Source organism: Zootoca vivipara, chromosome 12, assembly GCF_963506605.1.
Source record: "Zootoca vivipara chromosome 12, rZooViv1.1, whole genome shotgun sequence".
Classification (NCBI taxonomy): Eukaryota; Metazoa; Chordata; class Lepidosauria; order Squamata; family Lacertidae; genus Zootoca; species Zootoca vivipara.
The window spans coordinates 38704737-38723756 of NC_083287.1; the positions used below are offsets into that span (position 1 = coordinate 38704737).

At 45.0% G+C, this 19020-nt stretch overlaps 1 protein-coding gene across 2 annotated transcripts in view; it reads left to right on the plus strand.

Moving 5' to 3' along the window:
• Positions 1–19020, plus strand: part of APBB1IP (amyloid beta precursor protein binding family B member 1 interacting protein) — a 65861-nt gene that overhangs the window by 33370 nt on the left and 13471 nt on the right. For both annotated transcript variants that reach the window (XM_035129651.2, XM_035129653.2), the window contains exons 6-9: positions 5075–5234; positions 7024–7145; positions 11486–11560; positions 18803–18946. In XM_035129651.2, the coding sequence (XP_034985542.2) occupies positions 5075–5234; positions 7024–7145; positions 11486–11560; positions 18803–18946 (501 nt within the window). The remainder of the gene's footprint in view (positions 1–5074; positions 5235–7023; positions 7146–11485; positions 11561–18802; positions 18947–19020) is intronic.

Sequence of the window (19020 nt, forward strand, 5' to 3'; positions counted from 1 at the left end):
ACCCCATCCAGGTGTGCACGGACCACAAGAACCTGGAGTTCTGGAGAACGGCCAGGGTGCTCAACCAGCGGCAGATACGGTGGGCAGAGTTCTTCTCGAACTTCAACTTCTCCATCCACTACATCCCGGGGGAGCAGAATGTCAGGGCGGATGCCCTCTCCCGCAAGCCAGAGTACATGGAGGAGGAGGCGCCACCAGCACCAAGGCACATTTTCCCCCCGTCAGCATGGTCCTGCGGAGCAGCAGTGGTGAGCGAGGCAGAACTCACAGCACTGACGGCAGCGGATGAATTTGCCAACCGCATCTTCAGAGAACTGAGAGGGGGGAGGGAGCAGGCAAAGGACTTTGCAGAACGCAGGGGGCTGCTTTTCTACAAGGGTGCACTGTACCTGCCCACCACCCAGCTTAGACGTACGGTCCTCAAGCAGATGCACGACAACCCAACGGCGGGTCATTTTGGAAGGGACAAAACCGCTCACCTAGTCATGAGACACTTCTGGTGGCCAGGGGTGAGGGAAGATGTTCGAGACTATGTACGGGGCTGTGACACCTGCCAGAGGGCAAAGGTGGTCAGAGCAGCGCCAGCAGGATTGCTGGAGCCCTTAGCCACGCCACACAGGCCGTGGGAAGTGGTGTCCATGGACTTCATCACAGATCTGCCTTCTTCCAGGGGCAAGACCGCAGTGTTGGTGGTGGTGGACCTCATGTCCAAAATGTGCCACTTTATACCGTGTGCCAGGGCGGTCTCTGCAGAAGAGACAGCCAAACTGTTTGTTGATCACGTATTCAGACTGCATGGATTACCTTTAAGGGTTATTTCGGATAGTGGCCGCCAATTTGTTTCCAGGTTCTGGCGGCGGCTCATGAACCTCCTGCAGGTGGAGGTCAGCTTGTCGACGGCTAGACACCCGCAGACCAATGGACAGGCGGAGAGGGTCAACGCCATTCTGCAGCAGTACCTGAGATGCTACGTCAGCCAGCGGCAAACGGACTGGGTGGATCGCCTGCCACTGGCAGAATTTGCCTACAACAATGCAGTGCACGTCTCCACAGGGGTGTCGCCCTTTAAGGCCAATTACGGGCGCGACCTCAGATCTTTCCCAGAGAGGGAGGGGGAGGAGGAGGAGGAGGGCCCACAGGCTGAGGATTGGGCAGAGGAACTGGAGACGGTGCACCAGCAGCTCAGAGAACACTTGGAGAGGGCCAAGGAAGCGTACAAAAAGGGGGCGGATCGCCACAGGCGACAAGGGGAGGTCATCAGGGTGGGGGACAAGGTTTGGTTGTCCTCGGAGGGCCTTCCCACCAGAGGGAGGTGCAAAAAGCTGGCACCCAGACGGCTGGGCCCCTTCACGGTCACGCAACAGGTCAACCCGGTGGCATACAGGCTGGCACTGCCAGAGGATATGAGGGTGCATCCAGTGTTTCATAGATCGCTGCTGTCGCCGTACAGGGAAAGCAGCAGGCTCCGAGACAGCGAACAAACCCCCGAGGGAGGGGGGGAGAGGGGAGGCAGGGAGCAACTCAATGAGGCCACGGCCATCCTTGATTCACGGAGAGGGGTGAGGGGCCTGGAGTACCTCATGGCATGGGAGGATGCTCCACCGTCCCAGAATGAATGGGTCCCAGCCACTCAGATACAGGAGGAATTCTTGGTGGAAGAATTTCACGCCCTCTATCCCCACAGACCCAAGCCCTGGCACATGGAAAGGGAGGGGGAGGAGGAGGAGGCAAGGGAGAGCAGCTCACCATGGCGCTGGGAAGCGGAGTTTGAGGATTCGGGAGACGAGATATGGGTGTCACCGAGATCCACACAGTCAGAGGCAGAAGCAGATTGGCAGCACATTTTTACCCCCACCAGCTCGGACGCCACGGAATTTTTGGGATTCCAGTCCTCCCAGGCGGAAGGGGGAGCCTCGCAGGACTGGGCGGAGGTGTTCACACCAACGGGCTCGGAAAGCACTGAGTTCTTAGGCTTCCAGTCGTCACCGACACCTGGGGGGGACCTGGGGAGGGGAGAAGGGGAGCTTGGAAGGGGGGTGGATGTGAGGGACAGGGGATATCGCGAAGTCCCTCCCCTCCTGAGTTCAAGCCCAGCCCCGAGCACAGGGGAAAGCAGAGGAAGCTCCGAGTCCAGCGGGGAAGCAGGAAGTCGGGTCCGAGGCTCAGGCAAGGTAGCGGAGCCAGGGTCCCAGGTGGAACAGGAAGGGGCCAAGAAGGAGGGGAGACCCATCCCCCCAACTCCAGAATTACGCAGGAAGAGGAGGGGAAAGAGGATGGGGCTTCCAAAGCTTTTGTGTTGGGGAAAGACGCGCCAAAAGTCATTCGGAGGTTCTGAAAGCGACTGACAACATCACTCTGTGTAAATAGCAATGAATTCCTCACTGTAAATACGCAGCACCAATAAAAGAATAAAATGCAGAGCTGCGTAGCGTCGTTACTCTGAAGTAGCCTGATCCGGCCACTGTGACACCACCCTTCATAAATATTTATTCCAGAACAGTTAAAGGACAGTAGCAATAAAATATACACAAAACAATTAAAAAAAACAAATAGATGTGTTTGGTAACAATCCATTAGAACAGGAGTGTTATCATGAAAAATAGCCGTACATGGGAACTGTAGCCCCAAGGACTCCTAATGATTTTTTAAAGAAACAAAAATAGTTTCCCTTTCCATGAGGTGTAAAAATATGTCACCTTGGCTTAGATCCTAGCCTTTGCAGTGAACAGAACAGAGAAGTCTGTTTATGAAATCTGAATGGTTAGCTTCCTTCTGCTGCTGTAATGGCATGTGTAGCAGAGTCAAGCCATGGAGCCTGACATCCACATTGCTGCTGTTTAAGTGGATGAGGCGGGAATGGGACTTGGTGGCAGTGAAGTCGGGGCTGCATGGACTCACGGACAGGAGAGGACAGCAAATTGACTCAGCCAGCATGCCTGCACACCTTGCTGTCGCCCTGCCCTGCTCCACTCTGGTCCAGGTAAGCTGCAACAATGCCAGGCTCCAGAGCTCTGGCCTACTACTTGGCCCACGATTTCTCCAAAAACTCCCTGTGCTCACACACAAACCTGCTCCTAAGGTTGGAGGAGCCTTGTGAATGGTTTCCATGCTGCGGGGGCTGCAGGTGGATGGGATGGTTAGCAGTACCGCACAGACACACACTTTTGCTAAACAGAAGAGTAATTGAGAGTCTTAAGCCTTTGGGTTTTATTTCCACTTGCACAATTCTCCCCAAATCTGTTATGGGGGTTTCTCCAACCCTCTGGGGTAGAATGTAAAAATGCTATCACCATATTTCTGGGCAATCCCAAATAATGGCCTGACATTATTTCCACTACCCTTTGCCTTTTATTCTCAAAGAATTCTGATTCTGTATTCAAAACAAATATTCTGCACAAGTACCAAAAGTACAAGTTACTAAAGCGGAGGGATTTGGAAAGGATACAGCTTAGTTTCTCAACGCTCCTTGCTTTTTATAGTTTGAGCAAAATTGAACACCGCCCTACCAGAGCTGCTCTTGCAGAGATCTTAAAATTAGAATTAGCAGAACTAAGGTAGCATTTCCTGGCAAGGAACTGACTTTTTTTGTAGTAGGGCTGTGATTACTTAGGAAGTCTCCTTCCAGTGAACACTTCTCTTTTCACTTTGTGGAAACATGCGCTTTGATCATGAAGTAGTAGATCGGAACCTCTGTTTTACCAAGACCCAGTAACAATTGAGAACCATTGTAGCTGATTGATTGTAGTAAACGCAAACATGAACAACATGTGCCAACTGCTTAACATGTGAAAAAATTGCTTCATGGTGGGGGGGGGATGCACAGCCTTTGTAGCTATTATAAAGTCAAAAGGTAGGTCTATTAGAGAGAGAAGGAATAACTAGTCCAGGATAGCCCAGTTTGCTTCATAGCGGAATGAGGATTTAGACCTTTATTGCTAACACTAACCACTAGACCACATTAGAGCACCTGCTCCTTTCATTGTTGTGCAGCTGGAGGTATCTCAGCAAATGCAGCTTTTTGTAGCAGAGTATTGGAGGGCTTTGAAAAGCTGGAGGTGCCCAAATTCCCATGTCTGCAAAACCATTAAAGGTTCAGTGTCTCTAATGTGGGAAGGTCAGTTACCCCTGAATTGGTGCATACCTGAACAATGGCTTCTTATTTCTTCTGACAGAATGCTTTAATATACAAGTGAGATTCTGGGAAATGTCCTGGTGAAAGGCAGGTACTATATTCTCTTAGACATAGCCCTTTCTTCTGCACAGTCTATTCCAATCCTAGACCTGTGTGGTCAGCCATGCGGGTCGTCAGAAACAGTCACCAATTAACGAATCTCTCAAGCAGAGACCAGAAGACCTGGTAGGGTGTTTTTATCCCCGAAGTCAATATAAAATGAGATTAGGTGTTGAATTTCCAGCCAGTTACAACTGGATTCTAGATTAGGTCTGATCTGATGGGTTTGTTGTTCCTTCATTTTATATTAACCCACCCAATATTATGGCCTACTCTGAGAAGGTTCTAAAAATAAACCACATGGAGAATGAAAGAAAATAATAATAATTTCTGGGATACTATATAATGTTGCCAGCTGATGAGGAAAAACTAGTGCAGCCTGCTTCTGTATCTTTAATAGTAGCCTGATTTGCTACCACCAGGAAGAGGAGCTTTTAACGAGAGGGAGATACGCATTAAAACCTCCTAATTTTTGCTGAAGCTGATGCTGTTAACGATGTAGGAGCAAGAGCTGGTAAAAATGTTGGCAACTCTGCTATCATGCAAACTGTATGTTTAATAATGTTATGGAGAAATGATCTGTATATTTACATGGCATTTCAGTTACTCTTTACTCAAAACATGAATTCTGTCTTGGAAAGGGGCAGGGAAGTAGAGCTGTTTACTTGGTAGTGTTCCCAAGACATATTATGTTACCCCACCCCACCCCCTGGTCCAATTTTCTGATACATGGTGGATTTGAATCGGCAATGATCTCTCTGATCAGCCCAGGCAGATTCTGGACCACAGTAGCCTTTTGGTCCACATTGAAATTAACTGCCTCATCTATTATTCTCTCCGCAGCTTGTTGTCAAGGTGCACATGAATGATAACAGTACGAAATCCCTGATGGTGGATGAACGGCAAGAGGCACGTGATGTATTGGACAATCTCTTTGGAAAAACCCACTGCGACTGTAATGTGGACTGGTGCCTTTATGAAATACACCCAGAGCTACAAATAGGTACCTTACAAAGCTTTTAGATCTTCTTACGCTATATTTTTAGAGCTTTACTAGAAAGCGTTTTGGTAATGCCATATCAGGCAACATTTTGCCATTGCCATCCAGCACCCATCTCTTTGTTTTGGTGGGTTCTTGTTTGTGTCCGATAGATCTGAGCTCCTAGTTTTGGTGTGTCTTCTCTCTACTAATGGTGTGTGTCACATACTAGGAGCTGTGTCTCCCTTTGCCCCCCCCCCTTTACTCCTTGCCAAAGCCATCCCACTTCCCCACTTTCCTTACACTTCACCTGGGCCACCCGTCTGCCTGCTCACCCATCTGGGTCTGCCCACCTCAATCTCTGGTTGCCTGCTTATCACCCTCCAATGCTGGTGTAATGCCCAAGCAGCTCTAAGAGCCCACTTTGTCATAACACTGTAGTTCACAGCACCATCTACCTGTAGGTAGCAAATTGCTGCATCACGGCAGCCTTACTTGTTTATTATATGTAAAAGGTAAAGAGACCCCTGACCGTTAGGTCCAGTCACGGGTGACTCTGGGGTTGTGGTGCTCATCTCGCTTTACTGGCCAAGGGAGCTGGTGTTTGTTTGCAGACAGCTTCCGGGTCATGTGGCCAGCATGACTAAGCTGCTTCTGGCGCACCAGAGCAGTGCACAGAAATGCTGTTTACCTTTCCGCCGGAGCGGTACCAGTTTATCTACTTGCACTTTGATGTGCTTTTGAACTGCTCGGTTGGCAGGAGCTGGGACCGAGCAACGGGAGCTCACCCCTTTGCGGGGATTCGAACCACCGACCTTCTGATTAGACCGCAGCGCCACCTGCGTCCCTTCTTCTTCTTCTTCTTCTTCTTCTTCTTCTTCTTCTTCTTCTTCTTCTTCTTCTTCTTCTTCTTCTTCTTCTTCTTCTTCTTCTTCTTCTTGATATATAAATATATGCAGGGGAGTGTTAAAAGAAAAAGTCTGAAACATCAAAGTACCTAGTGAAATGTAGGGAATTCCTTTGCAAACTTTTATAAACTGGAAGAAAAAAAAACCTGGGAAGTTTTTCTGTTTTGGCAAAAATGCTTTCGTATGGTCTAGCCCAGTGGTGGTAAACCTTTTAGAGACCAAGTGCCCAAACTGCAACCCCAAATCCACTTATTTATCGCAAAGTGCCAACACGGCAATTTACCGTATTTTTCTGTGTATAACAGAGTTGTTGACCTTTTGGGGGGAGGATTGCCCAAGGTTGTTGAGCTTTTTAGGGGGAGGATTGCCCAGGGTTATGGAGCTTTTTTAGAGCGGGGATGCAGAAAAACACTAACCGCAAATGCAGATAATCACTTGCGTTGCCAAAGCCAACATGCGTTTGCCTCCTCAACAACAGCAGACCACCAGCTGGTTGGTGGGCGCGCAACACCCACCACCAAACATCGCTAGAAGGACCGTTTCCGGCTAACAGCGGTGTGGGACGGGGTGCAAAACTCCCCAAGACACCACTGCAGGCGAAGCACACTCTACGGAGTGTTTCCCATTCACACTGGCATGGGCGGGGTGGAGTGGCTAGCAACTTTGCCTTCTGGGGCAATGGTGCACATGCCCACTGAGAGGGCTCTGAGTGCCCACTATGGCACGCGTGCCATAGGTTCGCCACCACTGGTCTAGTCTATCATGGCTCTTGGGGTCTGAATATTATGGAAAACCAATTGCTTTGAATCATTTTACTACATTTAAATATAGAAATGTGCTCTGACGATGGAGCATGTGTGTAATGTATCTGTCTGTCTTAACATTTCTGGTTTGGGTTTCCCTAGAAAGATTTTTTGAAGACCATGAAAATGTGATTGAAGTCTTATCACATTGGACCCGGGACACTGAGAATAAGATTCTGTTTTTGGAAAAAAAGGAAAAATACGCTGTGTTTAAAAACCCACAGGTAAAGTAACATAACTTAGGCAAGCCAGTGGATAGTAAGATTTTAGTTAATACAGTAATGGCTAGATATTTTTTTTGCTCTGCAGTCCAAGTGACAAAGATTGAAGGTGTGTCCAGTGTTGGTATATCAAAGGGATCTTGAGTTGTGCTTCCTATGTATCAGAGCACAATATTGGTTACTACACACTAAATAGTCATTCTCGGGAATAGTCACTGAAGGTCAAAACCAAAGTAACACCAAAGTGCATTTTAACGTCCAACAAGGAGAGGGAGATTTTGGTAGATTTCTTGATTTATCCATTTGGTGAGCCCCAGTTCACTCATTCAGCGTGCCATGGGCTCTGGGAGTCACTCTGTTCATTGGATAATTAGTTTTATTTCCCTAGGGAAATCGTGTTAAAAGGCTTTGCTCCATTTTACTCCAGTGACTCATTGCAATGGATGGTCACAAGCTTGTGTCGGAAGCTGCAACATCGTTAGTACGTACAACTCCACATCCTCAAAATATCTTTATAACGTGAAATTTAATTCACTTTGTAAAGTGACTGCTATGACAAATGGGACTGCTCTTTGGGAAGATCGGAGTGTTTCTCAGACCTGGCTTAGCAGCATTGCAGAATAAACTTATCTCACACCAGCTGCTGCTGCTGCTACTGTAATTATTTCTATCAGTGCATCCCAGTTAATGCATCTTCACTTTAGAACTGGGGTGACCATGGGGTTTTATATGAGGATGCAAACTCAAATTCCTGGAAACCATAAGAAAACCAAACCACCCAACCCACATTTTGGGGGGATGCATAGTGACCTTGGAAGCCTGTACTGCTTATGATAACATAGTCTTAATTGTGTGTGTTTGATAATGTGTTTCATTTGGTGTACAGCCTGCATGTAGAGCAATGGACCAAGGACTCCTCTTTCAGTTAATTAGCTGGACGTTGTGTCGTTAATAAGAGCCAGGTGCAGTCACTCAACAATGAAAATACAGATAATTACTACACAGCTGCCTCAATCACAATGCACCAACCTTCCTGTGTACTGGTGGGTGAAGGATGACCTGGAATAAGTAAATGGGGTAGCTTATTTATGCTTGCCATGACACGTAAAGGAAAATAACAGCAGAAGGACATCAAATCCCGCTTTTTAAAAAATAAAATTTGTTGCCTGCTTTTCATTCTAAAGTAATCCCAAACCTGGGTACAATGCCAGTAAAAATGAAAAAATCATATAAAGTTGCATTCCATTAACTTTTACTCAGAGTAAGCCCATTGAATGGCTGTGACCAACTTAGAGCCATTCATTTCAGTGGGTCTATCTACTCTGAGTAAAGGTTAGTTGACTACAACTGATAACCAATACTCAGTAACAGGCATCCCCAAACTTCGGCCCTCCAGGTGTTTTGGACTACAATTCCCATCTTCCCCAACCACTGGTCCTGTTAGCTAGGGATCACCTGCTCAGTAACATGATAAAGCATCGGTTTACAAATGTATTGTTTTATTTCTTTATAAATTTTGTTGCTGCTTTTTACAATTTTTTTTGAAGTGGGGTACAGTACTGATAAAATGCAACAAAATATTCCCATCAGTAAAACACGCAAGAGCACATGCACAGTTAAATAGCTTTTTACAAAGTGCCGTGGCAAAGATTCAACCAAAATCCTGGGTGAATACGTAGATTTTCAGGTGGTGCCAAAATGTTACATCTTGGCATAAACTCTATATGAAGGCCACTAGCAATTATATACTGTAGTTACAGTAAAAGAACACCATGCACAATGCTTGTTTTGAGAATCACATTTTCATATAACGAAAAACAGTTGTCCATGGGATTCACAGAAACGGAGATCCTTTTGCTCCCAAGCAACAACTATTTCCCAATTATTAAATGGGAAAGCTGATAGAAAAGAAAAACTAAACACTGGTTTTTAAGCTATACTTCTAATACTTAGGTTTGTGTTACAATCCTAGGAGAATCAACAAAATTGTTAAGCAACCTTCCGTTTTCACACAAGATTTATTTATTTAATATATTTATACCCTCTCTATTAGTATATCTCATAACAAGGTGGCTTACAAGAATCTATAATCTGTCCTTTGCATGCATGCGTGTATATGCAATATAATGCTCACCAGCATATTTACGTTGTATAATTTGCAACAGAACTAAGCAGCATATAGTGTCTGCCTTGTCAGAGACTATTTCTCCTCGTATTTTCAGAAAGGAACCACAGACTTCTTTCAGACACGTGTGGTCTTCTTCAGTGGTGCTGTAGTCTATAGGAGATCACATGGCAATATATCCACCTGTATAACATACAGCCTCGTCCTTTGACCCAGCCTGCTTATTGAAGGATGGTGAATGGCGAGCATTTCCCCTTTTTAGCAATGGAAGAGTATCAAATAAGCAACAATGCATGGCAATGCTGAAAAATGAGACACGGGAAAAAACACATCTGTATTAATATGGGTTTGACAAGCAAGGTCATACGCTGTTGTCAAAAACTCTTGTCAATTATCCTTCTTGTTTACCAGTACCAAAATGTAGTCTATAGCACTGAGTTAAAGATACAGGGTGGTCTGTTTCCCCTTTAAATAAATACCAGATGCTCAAATATAAATCGCTTGTAGCCATAGGAAGTTCTTTTAAAAAAAAAGGCTGTGAGCAGCTGTTTTGAGTTTGTTCCATGGTGACAATAGCAAGAAGAGGATTGGGTTTGTTCTACGCAAACATAAACAAATGCAAACAGCTTTGGTCGTCTTTTAAGGGGACATTAGGTGCAATGCATGTGTTTTCTGTGCAAGCCTCGGTGTCCAAGAAGAGCATGATTGTTCTTTTTATACAGTACTTCCCTGGAAGTTAAGTCCCATTAAAATTTCAAGGACTTTCCCAAGTAAATGTGATTAGGGTTGGGCTTTGGCAGCATAGTTGTATGTAGGGTTGGCAGACTCAATAGAGGACAGGACTTCTGTGCCTTTAATTGCCCTGCTCTATTTTGAGTCTGGAAACCTTAAAGAGAAACCAGCAGACCCTTTGTTTAGTTTCCAAGCAAAGGGTCTGCTGGTTTCTCTTTAAGGTTTCCAGACTCAAAAGAGAGCAGGGCAATTAAAGGCACAGAAGTCCTGTCCTCTATTGAGTCTGGCAACCCTACTAGGAAGTCCTGCACTTTGTTAGCTCAAGTTTTATCTGTTTGCCACTTTTATTCTAATATCCGGCTTTAAGGAAGCTACTGATGGCTTAACAAGTCTGTTGTTTTTCTACTGCAAGGTGATGGTAGTTCAGAGAGAAAGATGCACTCCTTGTTTGTGTTCAGTTTGTGTTCTAAATGCAGACTTTAGGGCAGTGTTTTAACCAGCTGTCTTAACACCTGCAAGATGCTTTTTGTGGTAGAAAACTATAGCCAGATTTTGTCATATGAAGCAACCCCAGGACACTGTGTTGATAATAGGAATCAACCTTGCTTCCTTTAAACAATTACTGAAAGCTTTTTTTAAAAAAAAAATACAAACATGAGTGGTCAAAAATATAAACTTTAGAGCTATTGCTGTAGCAATTTTGGTAGTTTACAGTGCGTGTTAAAGTCAGCCATGCTTTGCTTGCACTTCCCCGTTTGTCTGAAAGTGCACCGAAGTTGAATTAAATCAGGTTTAACATATCAAAATTGCTGTGACCTGCCTTGCACATGACCCCATGTAGACCCTATACATGACAGGACTTGGAAGCAAGCTTCAAGCACTGCCATTCTTCATGCCTGGTATTTTTTCATGTATATTATTGCAAAATTATCTGGCACGATTGCAAAATAATAATAATAACAACAACAACATAGCCTTTCACAAATACAGAAAGTGCCATACTCCAAAATACATGTTTCATAGGACATAGTACTACTTTTATTCCAGCTCCTGTCCAGTGTGGTCTGTCAAATACTGATTGCCACATGTGTGCAGAACCTTGATTTTGAGCTGGAGGCTATGGGTATGAATTCCTATTGAAGTAGATAAGGCTACAGGCTTCACAGGGCCTTGGACAAGTGACCCTCACTTTTTCATCATAGTTGTCACCTGCTGCTCCTCCAGCTCCTCCCTGCTACCACCTGCTTGCTTGTTAGGCAAATGAACAGGCACACATTGGTACCTACTGCTACTGAGAGCTCTGATTGGCTATCTGACTGGAAACTTTATATGGACTATGGCAGCTACTGGAACTTGGACATGAAATGCAATTTGGTAGACACAGGTATAGCACCTGCTATTTACACCTGTTGTTTTAGGTATAGTGACCTTCCCAGTTTATGGACATTGCCTTATAATCATCACCCTTCTTTGTGTTTTTAATTAGAATTTCTACTTGACCAATAAAGAGAAAAATGAAAGCAAGGGAATGAATGAGAAAAGCAAAGAGGCTTTACTGGAGGTAAGCAAAAGTCTGGGATAAGCAACGCTGCATTTGGCTGGGAAATGGATGGATGTCTTCCTAAGACCCCAAACACAATAGATGTGTTTCAAGTTCTTCATTTTTGCAAAAAACAGAAAGCTCTAGCACAATAGGGATAAATGCACAGTTCTCACAATGGAGGGGTTTGATATGTGAGGTCCCCAAAGAATCAGTATTGACTTTGTAACTTGTTCACAAATGATTTAGAGTTAAGGGTAAGCAGTGAGGGAAGCCAAGTTTGCTGATGACACCAGATTGTTTAAGGTGGTAAGAACAACAACAAAAAAGGATTAGGACATCCTTTCTAAAACTTGGGGCCCTAGATGTTGTTGGACTACAACTCCCATCATCCCTGACCACTGGTCCTGGTAGTTAGGGATGATGGAAGTCAGGGCAGTCTCGAGCAGGTCGGGCACTGAGGCGCGGAGATCGCTCCGGTGCCCCCGCCCTCGCAGCGGCAGCACGGCTTCCGCACAGCTTCACCGTGCAGCGCCCCGCCTGCCGGCCCAGCGCCTTGGCGCCACCTGGACTATACCTAGAGCCGGCCCTGATGGGAGTTTGAGAAAGGCTGCCTTAGGAGATATTATTTTTGTATAGTTAACCTGTGGCCAATGTGCTGCTCTTGCTAACACGACTGCTTGTGAGCAGGCAGTAGCTTAGTAGCAGAGCACTTGCTTTGCCTACAGAAACATCTCAAGTTCAGTCCCTGGAAAGGCTCTGAAAGATCCCCATCTGTTGTGCTGTTAACCCAGGCATCCCCAAACTGCGGCCCTCCAGATGTTTGGGCCTACAACTCCCATGATCCCTAGCTAACAGGACCAGTGGTCGGGGAAGATGGGAATTGTAGTCCAAAACATCTGGAGGGTCGAAGTTTGGGGGTGCCTGTGTTAACCTATTTGTAGTACTTTTTTGAGTGCACAAATCATTTGTGCTCATAATCTTAATAGCCTTTACATCCTATGAAAGGCCATAGTTTGGTGGTAGGGCACATTATTTTTATTTATTTGTTTATTTGTTTATTTATTTATTTATTTATTTATTTATACCCCGCCTTTAGGGCTGCCTTTAGGTGTTTTCTAAATGTCAGGTAGTTGTTTATCTCCCTGACCTCCGATGGAAGGGCGTTCAACAGAGCAGGCGCCACTACCGAGAAGGCCCTCTGCCTGGTTCCCTGTAGCTATGCTTCTCGCAGTGAGGGAAGGTGTGGGAATGTTCAGGAATGTGGATGAGGAGATATTGTTTAATATATCCTATCCCCGCTTGCGCTAGCAAGCACAAAACTTTAGCAGAGTAAAACATTCCCCTTTTGCAAAATACACAGCAGAAGAACGTTTGCGCAGGCTTGATTTAAGCCACTAAAATAAAGTGTATTTTCCTGGTATTTCCCCTTTTTCCCTCTTAAAAGAAAAGACACAACACAATGCTCTTAAAAGTATAAAAGATGTTTACTTACAAGCATCTCGAGGTACAGCACACTCAAGAGGTAGACTTGCTTAGTTAAAAGGTAATATATACATTGTGAAGTTCACTTATAAGAAGTGAGACTCCATCTCATCTCTCTCTCTAGGCTGGAGGCCTTGAGGGAGAGACTCACTAAGATGTGTGTAGTCCAAGAGGTCTGGTCCAAGAGAGGGAAAATGGCTGTTTCCTTCAGGATTTATCTGCCACTTCCTCAACTCATTTGCATGTGAAGGAAGAGGAAACTACGCTTAGTCATATCCTCCTCCTCAGTCCTCCAAGTGGACTATCTAGGGATTGTTGTGACTTGACTGCACTTAACCCTTTGCATCCCACAAACCCCTTCTCAGGCAATTCACAACATACACAAAAACATACATAAATAACTTTAATCAACCACCCAAGAGTCCCAGCTTGCCACGAAGATCCTGGAACTTCTCTCTTGGCAGGGGCTTTGTTAGGACATCTGCAGTCATCTGGTCAGTGTTGCAGTAACACATTTCAACAAGTCCATCCTCGATCACCTGGCGTATGTAGTGGTACCTGACCCCAATGTGTTTGGTGCGTGCAAGGAACTTTTCACTTTGTGTCAGCTTCATACTGCTCTGATTGTCCTCCATCAAGCTGACAGGTCCCGTTCTTGGCACGCCAAAGTCCTTCAGGAGCTGATCCAGCCAGGGGATCTCTCTGCAAGCTTCCGAAGCCGCAATGTACTCAGATTCTGTGGACGATAAAGCTACACATTTCTGTTTATAGCTGCCCCATGCAATAGCTCCGTCCCCATACATAAAAACATAGCCACTTGTGGATTTATAATCCTTATTGTCCCCAGCCCAATCCGCATCAGTGTACCCAAGCAGTTTAGGGTCTCTGACAGCTGGCAGTTTTAATTTACAGTCCATGGTTCCCTTTAGATAACGAACAACCCTCTTAACTCCAGCCCAATCATGCTCAGTGGGACAACTTACTTTCCTACTTAGGATCCCCACTGCACTTGCCAGGTCAGGTCTGCATGTGGTAACCAAATACAAAAGTTTGCCGACCGCTGACCTGTATTGCGTGTTGTTTGGCAGCAACTTCGAACCTTGTTGATTCTTCAAGAAGTCTGTGGCCATCGGTGTCGCAACTGGGTGTGCGTCCTGCATCTGCATGCTTTCAATCAGTTCAGTTATCTTTTGCCTTTGGCTGAGTAAGAACGATCCATCCTCTTCTCTCTCAACTTGAATTCCCAAGTAGTATTTCACTTTTCCAAGTTCCTTGACCTCTACTTCCCTGTTGAGGTGTTTGACTATGTCTTTATAGTCTTTCTCATTTGACGTAGAAATTAAAAGGTCGTCAACAAAGGCTAAAATGTACGAAAACTGTCCATTCCTTTGTTTGGTGTACAAGCACTTATCAGCAGTCCCTTGCTTGTACCCAAGCTGCACCAGCATCTCATGGAGTTTCTGGTTCCAAGCCCTCGCTGCTTGCTTCAAACCATAAAGTCCTTTCTGCAGCTTGCACACTAGATGTGCCTCATTTGGTTTAATGAAACCTTTGGGCTGCTTCATATAAATCTGCTCAGAAATTTCGCCGTGAAGAAAGGCTGTCGCAATGTCAATATGGTAAACTGACATTTGCTTAGATGCTGCAATACTTAAAAGTAGTCTGACACTGCTGTATCGAACTGTCGGTGCAAACACTTGATCGTAATCCTCTCCATACTTCTGGGAAAAACCTTGTGCCACAAGCCTAGCTTTGTAGCGTTGCACCTCCCCTTCTGAACCCTTTTTAACCTTGAACACCCATTTACTTCCAATTGCTTCCTTACCAGGAGGTAGTTCTGTGAGTGTCCAGGTCCTGTTCCGATGAAGTGCATCTATCTCCTCCTGAGCAGCTTTCCTCCAGAGACTGGCTTCATCTGGTGGCATCCTCTCTATCTCTTCCCATTTGGAAGGTTCCTGTGGAGACGCCGACCTTGTAAGGTAGGACAGCCGTAATGGTGGAACACCTCTGTTGGTTCTGGATGAGCGTCTGACCTCTGGTCTTTCGACCGCATCAGCTTCCTCATCCTCCTCCAGCAGTGGCATATCCCCATACAGCTGCTCGTCATCATCTTCGTCTCTGGTGCTGCCAGGGGCCTGGACCTCCACGTCTTCTCGGGTGTCACCTATAGGGGGTGCTACGACACTAGAAGTTGGATTAGTACTTTGTATTGGTTCAAAAGGAAAAATCACAAATTCCTCATCCTGTGGCTCCTTGGAACAATCAATGGCAGTGTCCTTTGTATCAACTTTGCCTTGCTCATCGAAGTAAATTACATGCTGCGAACTTGTCTTGCCAGTTTGCGGATCCAAGACTCTATATCCTTTTCCTCCAGAAGCGTACCCAACTAGGATCCCTGCCTTCGCTCTGGAATCAAGTTTGTGTCTGTGCTCCTTGGGCACATGATAGTAGCACAAACTTCCAAATACACGTATATGTGACAAATTTGGGGCTTTTCCATGCCAAAGTTCAAATGGTGTGCGCTCTGCGCCTTTTGTGGGCAGTCTGTTCTGAAGATAGACTGAGCAACGAGCCGCTTCACCCCACAGCCTGTGTGACAAGTTAGCTTCCTTTAGCATGCACCTTGTCATTTCCAAAATGGATCTAAATTTCCTCTCTGCAATTGAGTTTTGTTGGGGTGTGTAGGCAACTGTGGTCACGTGTGATATGCCTTCTCTAGCCATGACGGCCTGCATCTCATGTGAACAAAATTCCCCACCATTATCGGACATTAAAATGGAAGGGGCTCGCTGGAACTTGTTCTTGACCATGTTAAGATAGTCCCTGAACAATTCCACTGTCTCACTCTTCTCCTTGATAAAGTAGGCTACGCAGAATCTCGAGAAATCGTCCAAAAATATCAAAATATATTTATTACCTCCTAGAGAAGACACATTCATTGGTCCACATAGATCTGTATGGACAATGTCCAATACTTTAGTGCTTCTCTTCTCTGCACAACGTGGGAAAGAAGGTTTAGTTGCTTTCTCACTAACACAAGTTATACATTTTGATGTTGGTGTATTTGTGTTGCTTTGCTTTACCTGCAGACCTCTCACAAGATCACCTTTCTGTAGTTCCAGAATAACGTTGGTGTCTCTGTGTCCAAGTCTCTTGTGCCAGAGTTCCAGACTTCCTTCGTCCTTTTGACTTGGTTGCGCCACCTTTGCAGACTGGTTCTGCTGGTTCTCTGAAACATTAAGCTCATATACACCATCCTTTAGTGTGCCTTGAACATAAACTTCATCATGCTTAGTCACAATACATTGTCCTTTTTCAAATGTAATTTTAAAACCTTTCCTGTCCAAACTGGACACGCTGAGTAAGTTGCAATTAAGCTTTGGTGCAAACTTAACTTCAGTTATCTTAGTATTAATTGTTTCATGATCTACGTTGAATTTCAAATTCACAGTTCCTGAACCAATTGCCTTTACAATGTTGCCATCAGCAATCTCAATTTCAGAGGTTTCATCCCCATTAATCTCATTAAAATACTCCTTTTCATAACAGAAATGAGAACTCGCTCCACTGTCAAGAATCCACTTATTGCGCTTATTTTCACAATCCTGGACAGCTAAACTCCTCTCCTGCATCAACATGGTTTGCTCATGACTCCCCTTCTTAACACCTTGTGGTTTTGAGGGGTGGGATTCAACTTTATCCCCATTTTGACTCTTGCAGTTCCTTGCTATGTGGTTTTTCCCATTGCATTTAAAACAAATTATTTCTCTAGATGTCTGTCTGGACTTTCCAAAATGCTTGGATGCATAGCTGCTATCCTTCCTCCTTGGATTCCTTTCTTGAGAATCAAGGCTATCTCTGCATTCCTCTCTTAAATGGTTGATAAGCTCATTAAAAGTTAAATCCTTTGTGTGATCCATTATACTTTTAAATGGAGCAAACGTAGGTCCCAATGATGCAAGCATAAACGTTACTTTAGTCACATCATCAAAGGCTCTGGGAGTAAGGGCAATTCTTTGAACAATCTCAGAAAAATTCTTAAAATGCTCTGTAAACTCTTCTCTAGAATTCATCTTCAACTTGAGTAACTTATCCAACAAGTATCTATAGGAACTCTCTGTAGATTGTGCATAAATGCGTTCAATGTCCTCTAGGATCTTAGATGCATCATCTTCAAAATTTATCATTGATAGATGCTCATTCCTCAAACTGCTCAAAATTATGTGCTTGGCTTCATCATTTTTAATACTCCAAGCTTCTATCTTAGCTAAAGCTTCTGCATCGGTTCCTGTAGGCTTTTCTTCCTTAATGGCCTGCAGAACACGCCTAGCAGCAAGATAAACTAAAACGCGCTGCTTCCACTGCACAAAATTATTGTCATCCAGCAGCATAAAACTTGGTCTTGCCTCACTATCAAAACTGGAGCTTGCCATCTTAAAACTTCAAAAATTTCCAAAATTCAAAAATCTTTCAAAAATCAAATTCAAAATCTCAAAAATATCTTCACTACCTCTGAGCTTTCTCAGTGCTGTAAACTCTGAGGGAGGGGAGGGGTAGTTAATCCCCCAAGCACACTGCAGAACAAAGAGACCATGTGCTCAACCAGGAAATCCTAACTGGAAAAATCCTACAGAGTTCAAAATCACAATCCAAATCAATCCTTCAAAAATACACAAAATACGCAACTCTGGGCCGCAATAACCCTATGTGGGAATGTTCAGGAATGTGGATGAGGAGATATTGTTTAATATATCCTATCCCCGCTTGCGCTAGCAAGCACAAAACTTTAGCAGAGTAAAACATTCCCCTTTTGCAAAATACACAGCAGAAGAACGTTTGCGCAGGCTTGATTTAAGCCACTAAAATAAAGTGTATTTTCCTGGTATTTCCCCTTTTTCCCTCTTAAAAGAAAAGACACAACACAATGCTCTTAAAAGTATAAAAGATGTTTACTTACAAGCATCTCGAGGTACAGCACACTCAAGAGGTAGACTTGCTTAGTTAAAAGGTAATATATACATTGTGAAGTTCACTTATAAGAAGTGAGACTCCATCTCATCTCTCTCTCTAGGCTGGAGGCCTTGAGGGAGAGACTCACTAAGATGTGTGTAGTCCAAGAGGTCTGGTCCAAGAGAGGGAAAATGGCTGTTTCCTTCAGGATTTATCTGCCACTTCCTCAACTCATTTGCATGTGAAGGAAGAGGAAACTACGCTTAGTCATATCCTCCTCCTCAGTCCTCCAAGTGGACTATCTAGGGATTGTTGTGACTTGACTGCACTTAACCCTTTGCATCCCACAGAAGGAGGCGCCAGAAGGCCCTCGGTACTGGACCTCAGTGTCCGGGCTGAACAATGGGGGTGGAGACGCTCCTTCAGGTATATAGGACCGAGGCCATTTAGGGATTTAAAGGTCAGCACCAACACTTTGAATTGTACTCGGAAATGTACTGGGAGCCAATGTAGATCTCTTAGGACTGGTGTTATGTGGTCTTGGCGGCCGCTCCGTCACCAGTCTAGCTGCCACAGTCTGGATTAATTGCAGTTTCCAGGTCACCTTCAAAGGTAGCCCCACGTAGAGCGCATTGCAGTAGTCCAAGCACATGGTTTGCATGTATAACTAGGTTCAGCCCCTGGCATCTTTAGGTGGGGCTACGAAGGACTCCAGTCTGGAAGCCCCGAAAAGTGGCCGCCAGCCTGTACAGGCAGAACTGAGCTAGCTGGCTCTGACGCTTCCTGCGTTCCGCTTTTGTTTTGTCTAACCCCATTTTCACTCCACAGGAAAGCTTCTGTGGCACACCTGTCATTGTACCAGAAGTTGAAGGGGCCCTTTATTTAAAAGAAGACGGGAAGAAGTCCTGGAAGAGACGTTATTTTCTCCTGCGAGCTTCTGGAATTTATTACGTACCCAAAGGAAAGACCAAGGTCAGGCAAGTCAAAGAAACCCTTTCAGGCAATAAAGCAATTCATGAAGGTGAAAGTAAAGAAATCCTGAGGTG